The sequence below is a fragment of the Clarias gariepinus genome, chromosome 12 (genome assembly GCF_024256425.1).
Source record: "Clarias gariepinus isolate MV-2021 ecotype Netherlands chromosome 12, CGAR_prim_01v2, whole genome shotgun sequence".
NCBI classification, from domain to species: Eukaryota; Metazoa; Chordata; class Actinopteri; order Siluriformes; family Clariidae; genus Clarias; species Clarias gariepinus.
Genome location: NC_071111.1, coordinates 14,930,292 through 14,949,650, shown reverse-complemented (window position 1 = coordinate 14,949,650; position 19,359 = coordinate 14,930,292). Strand labels below are relative to the sequence as shown.

Below are 19,359 nucleotides of genomic sequence, written 5' to 3'. Positions count from 1 at the left end.
CACAGGATGCTTTGCTTCCAGCCAATGTGTGAATAGTTTTGAAACGGTTTTGAAAGACCACCATCACTCAAATTTTAGTGCTTTCTCAGCTCCCAGCACACACAATTTAACTAATCAATACTTACAATCCTTAACTTTATTGAAGTGTGCGTGGTAGAGCAGAGAAAATGTAAAAAAAAAAAAAAAAAAGGTTAAGAACCAATAGCTTAGAGTGCTCCACCTGTCAGACTATAGAGGAACAGCAATCTTTCACCACCTTAAATTCCAACAATTTTTTTTATTATAAAATCAATTTTTAATCAGTGTGGTAATAAATTGTCACACAAAATAGTTGTGCTATGTAACTAAAATGATTTTTCCTCTTTAGGATAAAATCCTGGGAAGAGGTTTAATCCTGATGATTATAGGACAACTGTAATATACAGTATCTAAAATCTGATTGTCTGATCATGGTAAAAGAATGCACAGTTTATAGTAATTAATGGTTGGCAGTTCTTAGTTCCTCTATACACCTAAAGATAAAAATACATTAAAGATGCCAAAATAAATCCTGTGCACTAACAGGCTGATGTTAGTAATACACATGAAAGCAAATATTTTGTAATGTGACCTTACAAATAGGAAATATATAATTTGATGAGCAAGTGAATGCATTAGACCTTCTGAGCCAAAACTTTGCTTGCCACCTTCATGACTCAATGGTGTAGCAATGAAAAGAGCTGGCTGAAGACTTCATCTTCCTTTTGACTTTAAAAGAAAAGACACCACCCTGTTCCACACATATGGTAGGCTGCAGAGACAATACAATCGAACCAGTAATATTTAAATTTTAACTATAAAAATGAAGGCGTGTGCACAAAAGAATCAGTGTAACTGAAATTATGCTGTTGATTACTCATTAGTAATTAACTTAACAATGACTGATTTCACTGCACCACCAAAAAAATGGGTTGGGCATTACTTGATTATACTTCTCCACTGTGGTACAACAAAACATTGTTAATACCAGATTTATTTCAGTGTTAACACAACAAGCAGTATGTTCACTGTACATGCTTGTATATAAATACGTAATGACAAATCCACTGCATACAAACAATGATTAGTCTTAAATAAACAACCCACTAAAATACCCAAGTGTGGTTAGATACCAAAGTCGCAGAACTGATTAACTGTTCAAAGGAAAAAAGGAAGAGACTTTCAACAGTCTGGTAGCAAGCTTAAGGGGGGGGGGGGGCAGATGAGAACAGAAGCTCTATAATAATGGTACTCCAATGTAGTGGACAAGTCTTACAGGAAGGACAGGTCTAACTGGCGTCAGTATGGATGAATCAGCACAACTATAGGACTGCTGTCCAGACCTTGTGCAGAGTCCATATAAACTGGAAACCAGTAGATGTTCAGTTTTCAGGCTGTACTGATGCCCTAATGGTTTGTAACTGCAGCTTCATTTGAAGGAGAGACTACAAGAAAAACGCCTTCATGTAAAGGGAAAAAAGGGAATGCAGTCACTGGTCCAAAGGGCACCAAAGTCTTTTAACAAGAAGTCAAAAGATGCAGATGTATTTACAGGGAGTGGTGCAAGTGCAATTACTGTCGGCTCTTTAGAGACTCCACCAACCTGCACAGAGAAAAGCAAACAAACCTTTTATTACTCAAACAAAAACCTTACCATCTGTAAAAACACATGATTAGAAAATCTATACCATTCCATAGCCTCATCCAGGCCCGTTCCTTTAGTGGCAGATGTCTTGAAGATCTGCCACTTTCTGTCCTTGAGTGCAGGTAACCCCAGGGAGTTGGCCACCTCAGTGGGCGTCATGGCTTGCTCCATGTCCTGTTTATTGGCAAAGACAACTAGAATGGCTTTCTTCAGCTCTTCTTCCTGCAGGAAGACACAACATTAATGACAGCACATCTAGGTGAGGCAGCGCGATCCAGTTATATAAACAGTTATTATTATCATTATCTACCTCCAGCATGGCCACCAGCTCAGACTTCGAGATACCCATCCTGTCACGGTCACTGCTGTCCACCACGTAAATCACGGCGTCTGTGTTGGAATAATAGCACCGCCAGTATGGCCTGGGAAACACAAACGTTACACTACTGTGATTCCCATGTTAATCAGGCAAAACATCTCTAATTTAAATTAACTACTGTTACTAAGTGATGCGAATCAGAGGAGCTGTAGCTGTGTGCTTGCATGCAGGAGCTCTCATTTTAGGTAACCCATGCCAAAAAAATTAAATACTCCTCTGGCTATTTTTAGTCTAAAAAGAAAAACATTAAACATCTTCTTAAGGAAAAAGGAGAAGTTTAAAACATAGGGTTTAATTCTTTGCAAAGGTTAAAAGTGCTACACAAGTAATCAAATAGAAATCTGGACCTGTACAGTTATTTAATCACAAAAAGTTGCAAGTTATTACAATTACAACTGTTACAGTTATACCAGTTTGTTTTTTGTTGATTTACAAGTTTGAGTTAATAATTAAATATTGGCAAACATCCTCTTAAGTAATTCACTTGTCCAATTATATGGTGTCAGTCTATATAAATTGATTTAAAAACACATGGTCATTTAATAGTTAAATATCACAGTATAAATTAATATACAATTTGTGTCAAAATATTAAAAATTTGTTGATTTGAACAAATCAGGTAGACCTTGTTTTAACTTAAAAGGACTTTCTGATTAGGAATGCACCCAGCGGTAGTCTTTATAAAGAGACAACCAAAAATCCTTGCAGCATTATTTTCCAGACAAGAGTGTGTTTTAAGACAGAAAATAAGGCAATATCTAAGTAACATTGATTTAGAACTTCATATTTTCACTCTCTTACTCATCATCTTCACCACTTTGTACTGTATACAAAGGGGGGGCCTGGTGCCAATCACAGGAGACAGTGCGCGCACATATATACACACACATTCACATACACTACGGGCAATTTGGTAAGCCAATTAGCCTAATTTGCATGTGTTTGAACTGTGGGAGGAAACAGAGTACCCGGAGGAAACCCACCAAGCATGGGGAGAACATTCAAACTCCATGCACACAGACCCAAAACGAGAAATAAAACATGGACCCTGGAGGTATAAGACGACACTGCTAACCACTACCAACCTCACACTATTTCAGCTTTACAGAATAAAAACAAAATTAAACAATCTGAATTTTATATATATATATATATATATATATATATATATATATATATATATATATATATCTTTTTTTTTTCCCTGAATCCAGTCCCTTTCCAGAACTACTCAATAACTGAAATCAAATACAGGATTTAGTGTTTAGTGTTTTCCATACAAACTCTCAGGATATTTTTAATAATAACATTTTCAGGTTACCAGTAAGACCATTTACTAGAACAGCAGCAACAGAAACAGAACAAGGTAAACACATGCTTCTTACCTGATGCTTGTCTGTCCACCAAGGTCCCAGACTTGGAACTTCAGGTTCTTGTAAGTCACAGTTTCAACGTTGAACCCTATAGCTGTGTTTGGAAAGCAAAGTAGTTATATAAGCATGTTCCCTGACCGGTTATTGGTTTACAGCTTGAAATTGGTAATTGTTCTGAGTGTCGCAATAACATACTGGGGATGGTAGTGACAACTTCTCCAACTTGCAATCTGTAGAGGATCGTAGTCTTTCCGGCACCGTCCAGACCCAAGATAAGAATTCTCATCTCTCTCGTGCCAAAGAGACCGGAAAACAAGCTGGAGAAGAAACCCCCTGTGAGGAAACGAATCACAATTGTTCATGAACATTTAATCAAATAAAAACAGCATCAGGGAAGTGAACAGTTCTCTTATCCACATGTCTTTCTACTTACTACATCCTGTCTTTAAATATTACTTTATATTGTATTATTATTATTATTATTATTAATACTTAAAATCAATGAATGTCAATACTTGATTGAGTCCTATGCGTCATACAAGCATATTAAAAAACTATTACAAATATATCAAAAAATATTATGTCTTTTTTTATAAACTAAGCTGGTTAGATTAAGAAAAAAATTATTTGGGTAAACAGCAATTACAACAGAATGAATCAGACACTAGCTAGCATGCTACACTGCCCACAGCACGACGTTAGATGTTCTTTACTTAAGCAGCAACAGAACGCAATTAACGCAGAATCGTACCGTTTAATGTGACTTATAAAACACACATTAGGAAAGCACTGAACTCTTTATCGTTGAACTGGTGTAAGAACCAACAGGAATTTACATCACCTCGGCAACACGCTAGCTCTGTTAGCATATCATCTAATAGCGCCAAACCAATCTCAACATGCCTTCTACTTGAGGTCAAATGATCCCATATTCGGGGAACAACACATGTAAAATAAAAAAAATAATAAATAAAAATAAAGTTACCCATTTTTTAATTAAATGCCCTGGGCTCTCTGCGGAGAAGAGATTAGCAGCAACCTTAGGCTTCGTGATAAGCGTTTCCGTCTTCGAAGTTTTAAATGACGTGTCAAAAAAGGATGTGTACCGGTGACGCAGTTCGCCGATCTTTATGATTTTACTTCCGTGTACCCGATCGTATATATGGGATAGAAATCAGATAACGTGTAATTTGACGTCTACACTGTACCAAAAACTAGACTTTTATCCACGGTCTTAGATTCGTTTCTTCATCAACAATAAATAAATACATTAATATAATTTTAAACGACTATTGTGCACTATTGTTTAAAACAAACAACTAAATAAGCTAAATTATTTCAGCTAACGGTTGCTGTTTTGCTTTGTTTTTAATATTAAAAAGATTATTTACCAGCCTTAATAACAACAACACAGTCCGTTTATTCTGCATTAAAAAAGTAAAATTGCGCTCTCAAGTGGTGAATACTAATAAGACAGCTTTTCAATAAGCTACACAGCTTCATTAGGGCGTAAATCGTATTCTAGTACTATTGTAATATTACGTTAATAAACTGATGTTCCTTAATAATCTTCCCATAATATTTAGAAAAAGTGGATTTGTAAATTGTTCTAAAATATCTGTTACTCATTTAATTGTACCAAGTATTATTAACCTTGTACAAATGAAATGGGGTAAATATTTTGAGTCAAACGTTATGATTCATGAGGTTATGAATGTCTCCAATCATGTACATTACCAGTCAAAAGTTTGGTCACACCTTCCAGTGGTTTTTCTTAATTATTTTTTTCACCATTGTACACTGATATAGAAGACATCAAAACTATGTAAGGTATTGTGTAGGTAAAAAAATTTGCCAAACAACTCAGAATATGTTTTCTATTTTAGATTGTCCAAAGCAGCTACATTTAGATCTGATGACCGCTTGGCACACTCATGGCATTTTTTCATTAGATTCACAATGTAGTCACCCGGAATGGTTTTCAGTTCACACATGTGCTGAGTCGAGTTACCTGGAGGAAACCCACCAACCACGGAGAGACACGGAAAACCACTACGCCACTGTGCTGCCTGATTTTAATCTTTCTTTTCTGTTTTTAGTTGAAGTCCTTTAATAACTATTTGTAACTATATTATTATTTACTATTGTAAATGAGTCTGGTTTTTAAATAATAAAAAAATGATAACTATCATAGATAACTGCATCTCCTATATAGCAGTTGATTGATCCCTGAGGACAAATCCATGTGCTATAGCATGGTGTGTGTTGTTACCTTCATTGTTTGGTGTGCTTTTAATTAATTTATTTTAGTTCTAAAATCAGTTTATCCTTACTTTATATATCATCTGTGGTGTATAATAGACCATGGCATCACATTATAATTACTTATTCTCATAAAGATGAATGTAGAGGAGATGAAACTAATAATCTACTGTACATAACCAGAAATTCTATGTGTTTGAACAGTAACACACACAATACATTCTGCTGCTAAGGATAGTCCCCTACGGATACCTTAAATATTTTCACCTCCAAAAAAACTTTTTAGACTCAGGCTTTGCTTTAACAGATGCTGAAGATGTGTGTCTAAGAACAGTATCTATCATTAAAAAGAAAACGGCACAGCACATATCCAGGGCTTCCTAGTTTGTGGTGCATTTCCATAATGAACACACTGCGAGGGGAAATCAAAAAAGAACCAGGGAGACAAGCAATACAACAAAAAAAATCTCTTTACTGTCTTTATATAAGCAACGTGTGCTGGCAAACAATACAATAGTACAGCGTGATTGTTGAAACTTTTGCAACGGCACGGATTTAATCCTCTGGATTCCTGGTGCACCGCAGGTGGAGGGGTGTTTACCTCAGTCTGCCACCCATCTTGCCCTTGCCACGACCTTTGGCACTGCAAAAAGGAAAATAAATCTATAATTACTTATCATGTTCAGGAAATGCCCCTAAGAACTGCAACAACTGAGCAGTGACTGAGAAAGACACTTAAATGGATGAAAAGTATTTAAACATATGTTTTAATGGCTCTTTCATATTTGTCTTAAAGCTAAAACAGGTCAACACTGCCTGGCCAAAAAAAAAAAAAAAAATTGCACATTTCAACATTGCATTGACCGCCTTCAGCTGTGGTTGCAAAGCACAATGTGGTGGTCAGTTTGTGTGTGAGGTCCTCAAGTGACCAACTGAAGCAACCCAAGATCATAACTCTGCCTCGAAAGGCTTGTGGGCACTATGCATCACTTTATGCTTTTCCCTTCTTACCCCGATCACCCATGACTCTGCTTTAGGGTTATTCCGAACTCATCAGTCCATATGACCCTTTTTTATTGCTCCCAAGTCCAATCTTTATGCTCCCTAGTAAATGTAAGTGTTTTTTTTTCTGATTAGACTCACTAACAAGAGATTTTCTTCTGGCTGTTTAATTCCAATCCTGTGAATTCTAATAACATTGTGCTTTCACTATGAAACATAGCTATGATTTATACTGTCATTTAAAAAAAAAAATTTTTTTTTTACCATGCATCTTTACTAAACATATAAGTGATCTCCATTCAAGATGTTTTTCTGACCATATTTCCTTCACAAATTTGGACGGTGTTTGGACAGCTCTTAAATCAGTTCAAGTGATTCAAATCTTCTTCTTTGTTTTTGGGACTTGATGCAACCCAGTAATTTGGCCCTTTTGAAATGGTGACTTTTTAGCCAGACAGTGTTTAACTGAATGTTACAAAAAAGAGTATGAGGAATCGACCTTATTTACTGTAGATAAATAAGCAGCCTTCTATCCCTGATACACAATTTATCAAGTTTAATTATTAATTTTAACCATTAGGTCTTTATCGCTAGTGAGACATTTTGTGAAATAGTAGAAATAAAATATGTGTTAAGATTAGATGCACCCATGACAAAAACACAAAACCAAATTAATATGTATACATGCAAAAACTGCACACACACCACTGTACAGTATGTCATACAGACAACAGAACAACTTTGTGTCATTATGTCCAATTATGAACTATTTATAAGCCATTTATTTGTTCATTTATTTTTATGATTATTATTATTATCATTAAAAATTAGATTAGTCTCTTACTTTAAACTTACCGTTTCACCTGAAGATCCTTACCCTTTGGCCAAATAACAAATCTAAATGTCTGGACTTTCTAATGGCTATTATTTACAGTATAGAGCTGTTAAAACTGTGAATATTTTAAATTAGTTGAGCTACTTAGCTTAATATATGCTAATACAGCAAATCTGAATCTTTTAGAAGGAACAGTAATGCAGAAAGTGAAGGAGCCAATAAACTGGTCATATTAGGATTATATGTACAATCCTAAAGATTTTTCCCCTTCAGCTTGATTTGGGGATTGAGCTGGATCACATGCTCCGAGCTCTCTCCTCGGGGCATCTAGTGGTCTCAGAGCTTGTGGGTATGTTCACGTGTAATGCACGCGTGAATCTAAATTTAACTGAGAACCTGTAATAAAAGCCGTCATATGCACTACACAGCATTAGTGACTAGCTTCCACTAGCGACCCACAGCCCTTTGATCACTGGGAAAAAGTGACCAGTATGGCTCAGCAGACTTACCTCTGGTGATCCCTGACACGAGCCAGAAGCTGAGTGATCTGTAAGGGACACATATGGAAGCCTCGCTAAGCACAAAAAAAAGACAACACGAGTATCGCCGATAACATCAAGGAGGGAACCTGTGGATCCAAGGATGTCCGCATGTGCTTGAGAAGCTGCCCCGACCCAACCCTACCATTTACACCTGCCTTTCATCTTGGTTGTACCAGCCACAACCCATCCTGCAAGCCTCCAGACCCGAGATATGAAGTCTGACCAGAGTGATTGACAGCAGGCTACACAAAAGTGAGGTCAATGCTCTCACAACCAACTACTTACAACTTTTGCTGTTCATTGATTCGGGCCTGGAGAAGAGTCATCTGCAAGCAAGTAACAATTTTAGACAGGCACGCCAATGACGCCTGTGTGCATTGCTATAAATTGGATAAAAGTCAGATTTTTTTCCTCCAGCTTGTGACTGGTGATAACCCTGTATCTCTTAACATCTTTTCAAATCATAATTGATTCAAGCATACCACAGTATGATGCAAATAAAACTCATGATAAGATAGATAAAGCACTTACATCGTATTTCTGTCTCTTAAGTTTCTCACAGAGGTCAAACTTCTCAGCTTCCAGCTCCATCATCCACTGCCACAGCTCATTGGCCTTCTCTCTGTGGAATCAAGCAACACACTCAGACATCAGACATTTTCTAAACCTGATCTGAGAGCTCAACATGCCACCAAGCGAATCTCTCCATGTGCCCGAGAGAGTCAGAGGGCAACGGCTCACTTCAATTTATCCTCAGACAGATGGTCGATGTTGAGTGGCTTCTTTCTTTCAGCCAGGATCTTTCTCTTCTTCTCCCTCTCAGTCTGTTTCTTTGCCCCTTTACGACCCTCCATCTGTCAGGAAGAAATGTCAGAATAAGTTACACAGGCTACTTCAAAGTGAAAAGATCTGACATCAATTTAATATCAAAAGCATTAGATGGTGGAAGGGCCAAGAACTAAAACGTGATGAAAATAATAAAGGTATAATCGGCTGAGCCACATACATCATGGCATAAAGCGAGGAATTGTTTTTATTTCCTATTTTACCTTTTTTCAATTAAAGTTTCAGTTTCTCTTCATCTGCATAATTCATTATCTATCAGAATATACAAGTCTATAAATATAATGAATGATTGGGATAACTGCAAGACTAAACGCAAGCACTACACATTTATATCTGAACCTCATGCTGAATCGATAACACCTTACACAAACCTGCAATATTAAGCCATCATAAAAATAACCATTTTTACTGCTTCTGTAATTCTGACCTTCTGCTGTATCCCACCGTACTGGTGCGTCATGTTGGTGAGAACCTTCTTCTTCTTTGCATCCTCATCCTGCTTCTTCCTCTGTTCTTCCTGCTCTCTCCTTTCCTTCTCTTCCTAGGAAGAACAGTCAACAGATTTAATCATTCATAAGCCTGTCTCTTTCCTTCTTTTCTCCCCGAGGTTCCTGAAATGTAAGTCAAATGTGATTGGCTGGATGAGGTATCACTCACTGCCAGACGGGCCTGTCTTTCCCTTTCTTTCTCTGTCCGGATCCTGACTTGGTCTGCTCTCTCGGCACGGCGCTTCTCCTGCACACAATTAAAGAGAGCACTGTTTTCTTGCTAACGTTAGCCATACAGTAAGTAGTCTTGGAGTTGTGGTGTACTTACAATCCTGTTAACCAGAGCAATGAGCTCTTCCTCCTCTTTCTTCCTCTGAATGAAGTGAGCCTCGATCAAAGACTGCAGTTCTGCAAAATCCTTTTCCTGGCGCTTTCTGTGAATGTCCTGTTGTACACACACACACACACACACACACACACACACACACACACACACACACACACACAATTAAAGGTATTATATTTATTGTCTATTTCTTAATCCAAATTTAACCTTGGAATGAATCTGCTCAACCATCTATTAACTATTTTGGATTAGTAAAAAAAAATAAAGTATTATTAAATTGTAACAAACTTACATCAAAGTCCACTTTGTCTCCCTCTGGCATCTTTGGAGCCGCAATGTTTTGCATGAAAATCCTAAAACAGTTTTAAATTTTAATGACTACATATGTTAAACTAAATATGTCAAAATTGAAATTATTAAAATAATTGAAAAAGAAAGCCTTACTTTGGCTTTGGTTTCATCTCATCTAAAGCAAGCAATGAGACTAGCATTAGTTTAAACCAGTGAAATGAACATGCATAATTTATATATTTGACTGAGTCATACTGAAGGTCTAAACGGAATAAAAGATGTGTTTATTAGGCACTTCTTGTTGACAATATTTTATTTTACCAATTTAAAAAACATACTCATCCTTTTAACATAATTTTAATAATGTTGTTAATGTCCATAATGTTAAAATAATAATAATAATAATAATAATTAAAATGTAGGCTATTTAATGTAGTGCTGTTAGATTAGGTTGCACATTGAAAAAACAAACAAACAAGCTGAATTACCTGTGGCCTCCTCCTCAACTGGGGCTAGTGTTTAAAAAAAAAAAAAAAACATTGTGCATTTAAAAAATATTCATGTATAAAAAACAGTTACATGTAGATAGTTAGATATTATAGTAATTCCAGAATAAGCAGTAGAAATAAAGTTATTGTCCATTTCAATAGATATGTGTGCAAATATAAATGGAAAATACAAAGTTAAAAGGTTGTATCTGTTCTGTATCATCAGACTTTATTAAACAATATTTTAAGCTTAGAATTCTAGGGTTTGGGATGATTAAAAAAGCTGTGTTGTTACCTTCTACTTCAGCTTCAGGTTCTGATATAAAAACATAAAAAAATGAATATAAGATACACACGTACATACATACTGTATTATATATATAAAATTATTATTCTTTAAACACATATTTTAATAAACTATATACTGTTATACAAGACAGTAAAGCATTGTCAGTGACGGCTGTGTAATAAAAATAAGAAAATAGAAGGGTGAGTGCATCACTGTGCTATTACCTTCTACTTCGGGTTCTGGTTCTAATATGAAAACATAAAAAAAGGCAAAAAAATGCATATGACTCTTGCAGTTGTGAAATGTAATTTCAAAGATAAAAAAATTTGCACACTGTAATGTTATGCTCTACTTTTGAAGAAAACAATACCAGTGTTATGATTACTATGTAATGAAAATGGGACTAGAAGCTGAATGCATCTTTATGGTGTTACCTTCTACTTCAACTTCAGGTTCTGTAATGTAAATATAAAAACAATATATGTGAAAATACAGACTAAAAAGAAATTCTAAAAAGAAATTTTAATAAATTGGTTACATTCTAGTTTAACAGGAATCTACACTGCCTGGTCAAAAAAATTGCTATTTCAGAAGAGTCATTTTACTGGTTTACATGAAGCCACAAAAACAACTAAGGAGATTTGAAATTACCAACTGGGTTACTTAAACACTTTCATCAAGTTTCATCATTAAGAAAAATTAAATAAACAGAAGAAATCACAACCATGTGTTATAGTGAAAATAAGAGCTTTGAACACACACTTCAATTCACTAGGGAGCATAAAAATTGAATTTTAGTGCAATGAAAACAGGCCATTGGGTCTGATGAGTTCAGTTGTATGATCTGGGGTTTCTTCATTTGGCCAGGTCTAGACTCAGAAATGTTATGTGGCAATGAAATGAAGCCAGCTAAGGACCTGACTGGACTGAATGACCAGGTTATCCTGTCAATTGGTTTTTTTTTCTTCCCTGATGGAATAGGCATATTCCAGGATAGTCTAATGGTAAAAGATGACATCTAGGACATCCAAAAGAATCTAGGAAAATGAGGAATCATTTTTACATATCAGCTGACCACCAGATTGTCCTCAGTAATCAAAACTAAAGGCTGTCAATTATAATAAATTATAATTGACAATAATAATAATCATCATCATCATCATCATCATTATAATAATAATAATAATAATAATAATAATCATAATAATAATGATCATAATAATTATAATAATAATGTATTTATTTATTGGCCAGGCAGTGTAAAAGCATTTATCAACTTAAATCTAATTTAAGTTTCTCTCCTAAACTGCCTAACTAGCAATAAAATTCTTGGAAAATGGTATAGTTACAAAAATGTCTTCATGCGAAGTTACCTCCAATTTCTTGCCATGGTGCTATTGTGACATGTGCATGTGATGAGGTCAGAAAGTGAACATGATGAGTAATAATAATAAAAAAACACCATTATAAATGGTGACTGGCTAATGTCATAAAACCTTGTATTACTTAAGATGATCCACTTACTTTTTAAATGAATGATTGCAAATACAAATGTTTTAACATACTAAGTTAAATGCATAGAAAAAAGTATAAAAACATATGCTTTACCTTCCACTTCCGGAGGAGGCACTACCATGAGAAAATAAGATCCATAAGACTCCAGTAAGTGAGTATTTAAAAAAATCTTAAACATAATATGATTATAGGAAAAATAAATAATGATAGAATATACTGTTAAAGCAGATGTGTTTTTATATGGAACAATGCTACCTGAACTTTATGTAAAGAATAAAGAAATTACTGGTTCCAAAGCTTTACCTTCTTCATCAATTTCCTCCTCAACTGTGTAAAGAAAAAAATAGGAATATTAGATAAATACAGCAAAAAGCAGATATTCTATAGTAATTTATAGTAAAATTGATTTATATTTATTATTACTTTATTTATATATTATCAATTTATCTGCAAAGATTGTTCAAGGGAAGTTTCTATTAAATGCATAACAATAAATGCATGTACACATTGTTAAGTTGTTGCACTGAGGGCACGGGCTATATTAAATTGTTTAACTGTAAACAGCATTTATTTATCACTTCATCAGAGCAGAGATCCACAGAGATATGAGCGTTAATAATTTTTTATTGCATTAAATCTCATAATTTGCAAACAATATAATTTAAGTACAGTATATGTCATGAACATTCCCTCTTCCTGTAACTACGATACAAAATATATAATTTAAATACATTTTAACCCTTACAGTACATTTTGTCCCTCAGGTGGAGTCTTAAAAGGTTCTATATAAACCTTCATGATAGATTGAGGGAGGAACAAAAAGTGTCCCTTAAGCATATGTTTTTGTCAGAGTGTACTACATAATCAGTTGCAGAATTATTGGCCCCCTCGTTAAGATGGGTAAAGATCTTATAATGATAACTTTGTCTGAGTAAGCTCATGTTCAGAATGGAAATATGAATAAACATAAATATAAATGCTTTTAAAGGAGGAAATCACAATCCATCACCATCAAAATATATTACATCTCAACTACCACATTTCATAATTATTGTCATCCCCACATGTCAAAGTTGTTGCAACCCTGCATTCTAAACATAACCGAATTATGAGAGTCTGATGACTATATATATGACTATAATGACTGATGAAAAGAGAGTACAGAACAAGATATCTGAGACACTCAACAGTACAAAATCTCTTCACATCACACCTTTCCTGTCCAATTCAATTGCGTGTGGACTTGGACATGTTTTTTTTTTTTTTCAATCATTGTGTTTCTGGAAAAACAGCCACACTACAGCTGACAGAAAGGTTCATAATAATAAAAAAACTGGTACTTCCTGGTGTCCTTTATGCTATGAATTTCAAAAAGGTTCCCAGGACCACTAGACAAAACATAAGTCTTAAACATAGCTAATTCTCCACAATAGTGGATTACATCTTGTTTTCTGTATAACCAAATTTTTCCAGATAATAAACCCACCTCGAGTGCTTGTTGCCAAGTAAATCAAATTTTTCCTTTATCAGACATTAAAAATGGTTCTAGTCAAAGAACCCTAGGTGCCTTAAATGACCAGGCAATTAAAATAGTATTTTAAGATAGGGATTGTAGCTAATTGTAGATTTGGAGAATATGGTTGCACGAAATCTCCAAATCTACATTTAAACATAATCTCTAGCCCTCACACAATTTTTGGAGATTTTCAATGCACCTAGATGATCCATGAATAATTTTTTGCCTCTTTAATAATCCTGTTAAAAAATTTTTTTGTGAAAACAAAATAAAGTTTGTGCTGTCAAGGCAGGTTCATTGGAGCGACGGTTGTGTAACCCTGGATATGGGGATTTTTTTATATTCTTTTATAGCCATTGCCTGATATACATATGAAGGTCATCATAGACTTGACTTAATTGATTTGTCTATTCTAAAGTTACCTTATATTTGTATACTAAAACAGGAAGATTTACTAAAAACACATTAACTTTAAAAAGTGTCAATTATTTAGGAGCTAACTATGATTAGAATTACATGTTATACACCATCTGTATTATGCGCCGGTTGATAAAAACTCAAATCTCTTAAAATCAGAGATGGAATCTATTTATAGAACACTAAATGTGCATTTCTCAACAGTTACATATTTCTCAATAATATCCATCGCTTTAACCTACATACTGAATATGCAGCCACATCAAGCTTCACCTCTGAAGGAAACAATTCCACTTAATTAATAGACAAATAATAGTTAATTAATAGGCACAAAATCAAGCAGGGAAGATTTTAAAAAGTGAACTTTACCTTCCTCTCTGTGGAATCAGAGCACATCAGAAAGAAAACAGAAAAAGAGGTGAGGTGAGGAAAATATTATGGCAGGAAATAAAGTGATAAAAAATGATGTAGTAGTATGATGATACTTACAGTACTTCCTCTTCCAACACATCTTCTGTATCAGCCATGGCTACAGTGTTTATGACTGCAGTAACTGATAAACCAGTAAAAACATCACTTTCAAGAACATGTTTAATTTGATTGCCAGCATTTTATACACGCTCATATGTATCCTCGAAGATTTTATAGACAATCTGACAACATTTTTGGTATCTTTGAAAGAATACAAGTATATATATATATATATATAATTATAGTAATTATTCATATGAAAGGTCTATTCAGATTAGTTCAGATAACATTGCTGACCTTTGAACTTCTTCCTATTCCACATTGACTGGAATCAATTTAGAATTTCATTACATCATAATTTAGAATTTAGATTACATTTATTAAATAGGAAAGTATAAAACTGACGGGTCTAAAAACTGACATGCCCTGAAGCAATATCTCCGAACGTAAATCAGCAGGGCATAAAAGAGTAACGGGCAGGTGCTGTAGGGGTAAAGAGAAGGGGTTATTTTTAAGAATAATAAACTATGGTTTGGAACAGGTGCTATTTGTTCTTGCAGACAATGAACTTGGCTGATCTTGTCCAAGCCTCCCAGTCAGTAAAAGATGGGTGTCCTTGTGTGCTATTTTTGAAACATGCACCGTTGGGTGTATCACATAAGCGCGCGCACACACACACACACACACGCACCAGTGCATTTCCACATTAACCATTACTTTTATGTCTAATCCCTAATGAGCTCATCATTACACCCTAATGAACAAGTCATGTAAGACTCATGGTTCATAATCATAATGTCTTATGATATTATGAAAAAGTACTTTAAATACATATCTTTGCTCTCATGTGCACTGTAATGACGAACAAATAATTGAAAGCCAATGGATATTGAAAGAAGTCGTATGTTAATAAAAATGCAAGTCTAATCATACTGCGTCAGAGAGACCTTTAATGAGTCTATCATGCAACATCAGAATAATCCAACCTGTCTTTACAGTAGATCAAATATCTCTTAGAGGTATTCGAAAATTTACACTTTACTAAGCCACTTCTTAGAAATAATCACAGGATTGCCAGTAGTAGGAATGGTGTAGATAATTCCTGCATTAAACAGCATTAAGTGGAAACCCCAAGGCATGCTGTTCCCATCATAGATCAGCACAAAGCCATGCTGCTTGCTTAAATTGGGTTGCAATACACAGCTAAACCTCTCCCCTTCGGTTCTCACAATTTTATTGCAAAGCTTATTGGAAGTGTTACATAACTCTTGAATTCAAGCCAATAACCATGCAGATGAAGCGCTGTTTAAGTCAGTATCAGTTACTCTGAGATACAGGTGAGACAAGTACATTGAGCATTGTATGTAAAATTGAAAAGAACATCTTTCTGCCTCTTACCTGAAACGTCCACAAGGACAGAGAGGATCTTATTCTCAAGGGTTCAGAACGCAGTATCCAGCAAACTCTAACACCACTCACCTAATACAGACCTGTGTGTCCATATGACCTCTGTGCTACTCTATGATTGGACAATGATGCAGGGTCTATTGTTAGGGTTTGGGGGAGTGACAATCAAAAGGTGATACAAGTTTAGCATGGCGTCATACTCGTATTCAGCTTGCTGGACGGACAAACACACACTCAAACAGGAATGTGGCGAGTGCATACATGCGCAATAAAAAGACACAACTTGAGGTTTTTACATTGATCACTTTATTGCTGTTTTGAGTCAATGATACAATGTTTAAAAGATGTCCTGTGTGAAAATTGGTTACAATAAATGGTCAGAGTGTTAAAAGGTAAAGAATTAAAATTGGCATGGTTTGCAGACAATTACCCCAATACAGTCATTATGGAAAATACAGAGAGTACAAAGTTTGTCTTTTAATTGATTGTCGAAGACCAAAATTCAGACATTTTCACATTTTAAAACATGAACCAAAATACTAATCAGGGGGAATTAACCCCGACAACACAACACAAGCCACGAAAACATTCACCATCAGTCACATAACCGTTAACCAACAAACCCTGCTGATTTAAAAAGCCACTAATCGTCTGCCCACCAGCACATACTACAGTCCAATGATACTGTTGACAACATCTAGTGTTCTACTAGGAACGAAGTGCTAAAGGTGAACAAAAACAAACAAAAAAATCCCCGAACAAACAGACAACATTAATTGGTCCGCAGTAATGGCTTAGGGCCATCTGTCCTTTAACATACTAAACACACTTTCAAAATAATAATGGCAACTTAAGCTAGAACTATATGCAGAGAAATGTTTGTGAATGTTTTTTTTTTCCATTTTGTGTTCCCTTTATTCAGTGCGGAGCAAAGCATTTATGTCTACTAGAAATATATCATGTTGAATATACTGACTAAAAAGCACTTGAATGTATAAAAGAAAATACTGCAGTAATAATAATAATAATAATAATAATAATGGTGAATGTCTATAATGGCTGTATTCCAATCTTAATATTGAGAGCAGAAGCAAGAATGTCATTTAATATAAAGTGGCAACAAAATATATAGTTAATTACAAAAACATACACTATGTGCTAACATATATTATTAAGACCATAGTTTCACTATAATTAAAATGTGTCACTTTGACAAAAAGTTAAAGTAAAAAATACACTATTCTATGGGTGCCCATATTTTGCCCTGGACTGGTGAAAATGAATAAAATATGAATCAAGCTTTGCTTTAATTATAAATTAAAAAGGTGTGAAGGGTGACTAGCAGAGAAGAGATTTTATAAAAAGCAATACGTAATTATGAGTAAAATTATGCAAGGTATTTAAATATTGTTTAATCCATCTAAAGTAAATGGGTCATTTTAGAACTGCTCAGTATTTCGATATTATACTGATATAAATGTTTCACACTGGAAGAGTGGCTTCATGTGAAACACTTCTCTCTAATCAGGACCATGCGGTCTGGACGCCTCTGACTACACGGTAAGAATATAGGATTTTCTCTCTTTTTTTTTTTTTTACCTCATCTTTGAGATTTGTCTGGGCCAAAGAAAACATGCGAGACTATTTTTGGTAATTTTTGGTACGAGTACATGCATGTGAAAGGAATATGGTGCTTTCACTTGGTCCCTGGTGCTGTAGCTTCTTGGAAAGTTTAGTGACCCGTTCCTGATAAGACATAAAACAAGTCTGTTAGAAAACCAGGCAGAAAATTTGACACACACGTAGACAGTACAAATATCACAGATCTAAGTAATATGAATTCACATGTTTGTACTTAATCAGTGTTAATCAGGCTTATACTTTACATTCTGTATGGTTGTGTTTCTGGGCAAGCTTATGTGTCTGTGTGTGTGTTGCTATTTTGATGGGAACCAAATTTTATCAAAATATATGGCAGTTTAACGGCCCCTGCAAGAAAAACAGCTTTTTTCACTTTACAGAACCTATAGTTATAAATAATTAAAAATAAATAAATACATAAAAAAGAGCCACAGGATTTTATTTTTGTTACTAAGGTTACTATAGGCATAGTGTTAGATGCAGTAAATAATTATGTTTATGGAACCTCTTTGGAAGTACACAGCAGTAAGTCATAAAATATTTACCGATCAAATTTTCGGAATGATTTTTGATCAGTTGTCATTTTCCCTTAGACAGGAGGCTCGAACATACTTTCAGGTGGTTTTTGCCTCATTAGTCACTGGCATGCGGCTATTCAGAACCAGAACGCAGCTGCCCTTCTATGCTTGCTGTGTGACATGTTAGCTTGATAATCTTTTGTCACTCTACTCAATAATTTGACAAACAAGCAGCTGCTGGTCCTGTCCAAGTCTAGAATGCAGGCTGAGCCAGGGGGGGACAAGACGACTGTGCTGTGTGTGTGTGCGCCCACACCGGACACATTGCACATTATCTATCCATGTCCGGCATGTCCGAAGGCCACAGTGTCCTCCCATAATGGAACAAAAGGTGTGCTTTCAAAATAGAACACTATGCCATAGAGGCATGCTAACACACACGGCCAATGAACCACTGGTGATTTATAGCTGGCCTGGATCTAGAGGCCAAGGTGCAGGCATGGAATTGTGGGATATGGGTGATATCATTCCTTCTACATATGAGGAACAAGACAGAACATGTCTTAAACAGGGTTTTCAGCTGAACTGCTCGGAATTCTTCTGTTCCTTTGTTTTCCTCTCACCTTACAAAAACATGCGGGTGACTACTCCAAATCAATCCTAGTACCCCATCTGTATATCACTGTGTGTGTGTGTGTGCATGATGAAAAAAGTATTTTTATAACATAAGCATTCCTGCTTCACACACAGAGGGTTACTGGGATAGACTTCAGCTCCACAACTGACTTAAAAACAAACATACACACACAAACCATAAAGCCATTACTGTAGTGGACTACAGTGGCAGCTTGGCAGTGCTAGAGCTTGAACTCCCGGCCTTCTGATCTGAGCCTTTAACCACCACCACTGCCCCTTATTCCAAGACCATTACGATTACTCTGTGTCTAGTTATGGTTATGGACTTGAATTTGAGGTTGTATACAATATTTTATATTTTATATATTTTTATATATGTCATTGTATATATATATATATATATATATATATATATATATATATGTCACAATATT

At 35.2% G+C, this 19,359-nt stretch overlaps 3 protein-coding genes across 10 annotated transcripts in view; all 3 read right to left on the bottom strand.

Moving 5' to 3' along the window:
- Window positions 1–994: 994 nt before the first annotated feature.
- Window positions 995–4,553, bottom strand: arl1 (ADP-ribosylation factor-like 1). The gene is made up of 6 exons (XM_053508351.1): window positions 4,401–4,553; window positions 3,611–3,748; window positions 3,428–3,509; window positions 1,974–2,085; window positions 1,707–1,885; window positions 995–1,621 (listed from the first exon to the last, which is right to left on the bottom strand). The coding sequence occupies exons 1-6, from the start codon at window positions 4,402–4,404 to the stop codon at window positions 1,591–1,593; spliced, it is 546 nt and encodes a 181-aa protein (XP_053364326.1). The 5' UTR covers window positions 4,405–4,553; the 3' UTR covers window positions 995–1,590.
- A 1,576-nt stretch (window positions 4,554–6,129) lies between these two features.
- Window positions 6,130–19,359, bottom strand: part of tnnt2e (troponin T2e, cardiac) — a 296,670-nt gene continuing 283,440 nt past the window's right edge. Inside the window, exons 1-13 of one of the 2 annotated variants that reach the window (XM_053508568.1) lie at window positions 11,239–11,258; window positions 11,029–11,049; window positions 10,811–10,831; window positions 10,516–10,539; window positions 10,181–10,202; window positions 10,029–10,089; window positions 9,719–9,835; window positions 9,560–9,637; window positions 9,330–9,443; window positions 8,798–8,910; window positions 8,588–8,678; window positions 8,024–8,061; window positions 6,130–6,320 (exon numbers count right to left, since the gene is read on the bottom strand). In XM_053508568.1, the coding sequence (XP_053364543.1) occupies window positions 6,275–6,320; window positions 8,024–8,061; window positions 8,588–8,678; window positions 8,798–8,910; window positions 9,330–9,443; window positions 9,560–9,637; window positions 9,719–9,835; window positions 10,029–10,089; window positions 10,181–10,197 (675 nt within the window). In that variant the 5' untranslated portion in view covers window positions 10,198–10,202; window positions 10,516–10,539; window positions 10,811–10,831; window positions 11,029–11,049; window positions 11,239–11,258 and the 3' untranslated portion in view covers window positions 6,130–6,274. Of the gene's footprint in view, window positions 6,321–8,023; window positions 8,062–8,341; window positions 8,383–8,587; window positions 8,679–8,797; window positions 8,911–9,329; window positions 9,444–9,559; window positions 9,638–9,718; window positions 9,836–10,028; window positions 10,090–10,180; window positions 10,203–10,515; window positions 10,540–10,810; window positions 10,832–11,028; window positions 11,052–11,238; window positions 11,259–19,359 lie in introns of those variants that run through there. The other variant, XM_053508567.1, reaches the window with a different exon arrangement.
- cald1a (caldesmon 1a) overlaps window positions 16,414–19,359 on the bottom strand; it is a 70,388-nt gene continuing 67,442 nt past the window's right edge. For all 7 annotated transcript variants that reach the window (XR_008361458.1, XM_053508562.1, XM_053508561.1 and 4 more), the window contains one exon: window positions 16,414–17,876. Coding sequence is in view for 6 of the 7 variants with exons in the window: in XM_053508562.1 (XP_053364537.1) it covers window positions 17,863–17,876 (14 nt within the window). In the remaining variant the exon portion in view is untranslated. The remainder of the gene's footprint in view (window positions 17,877–19,359) is intronic.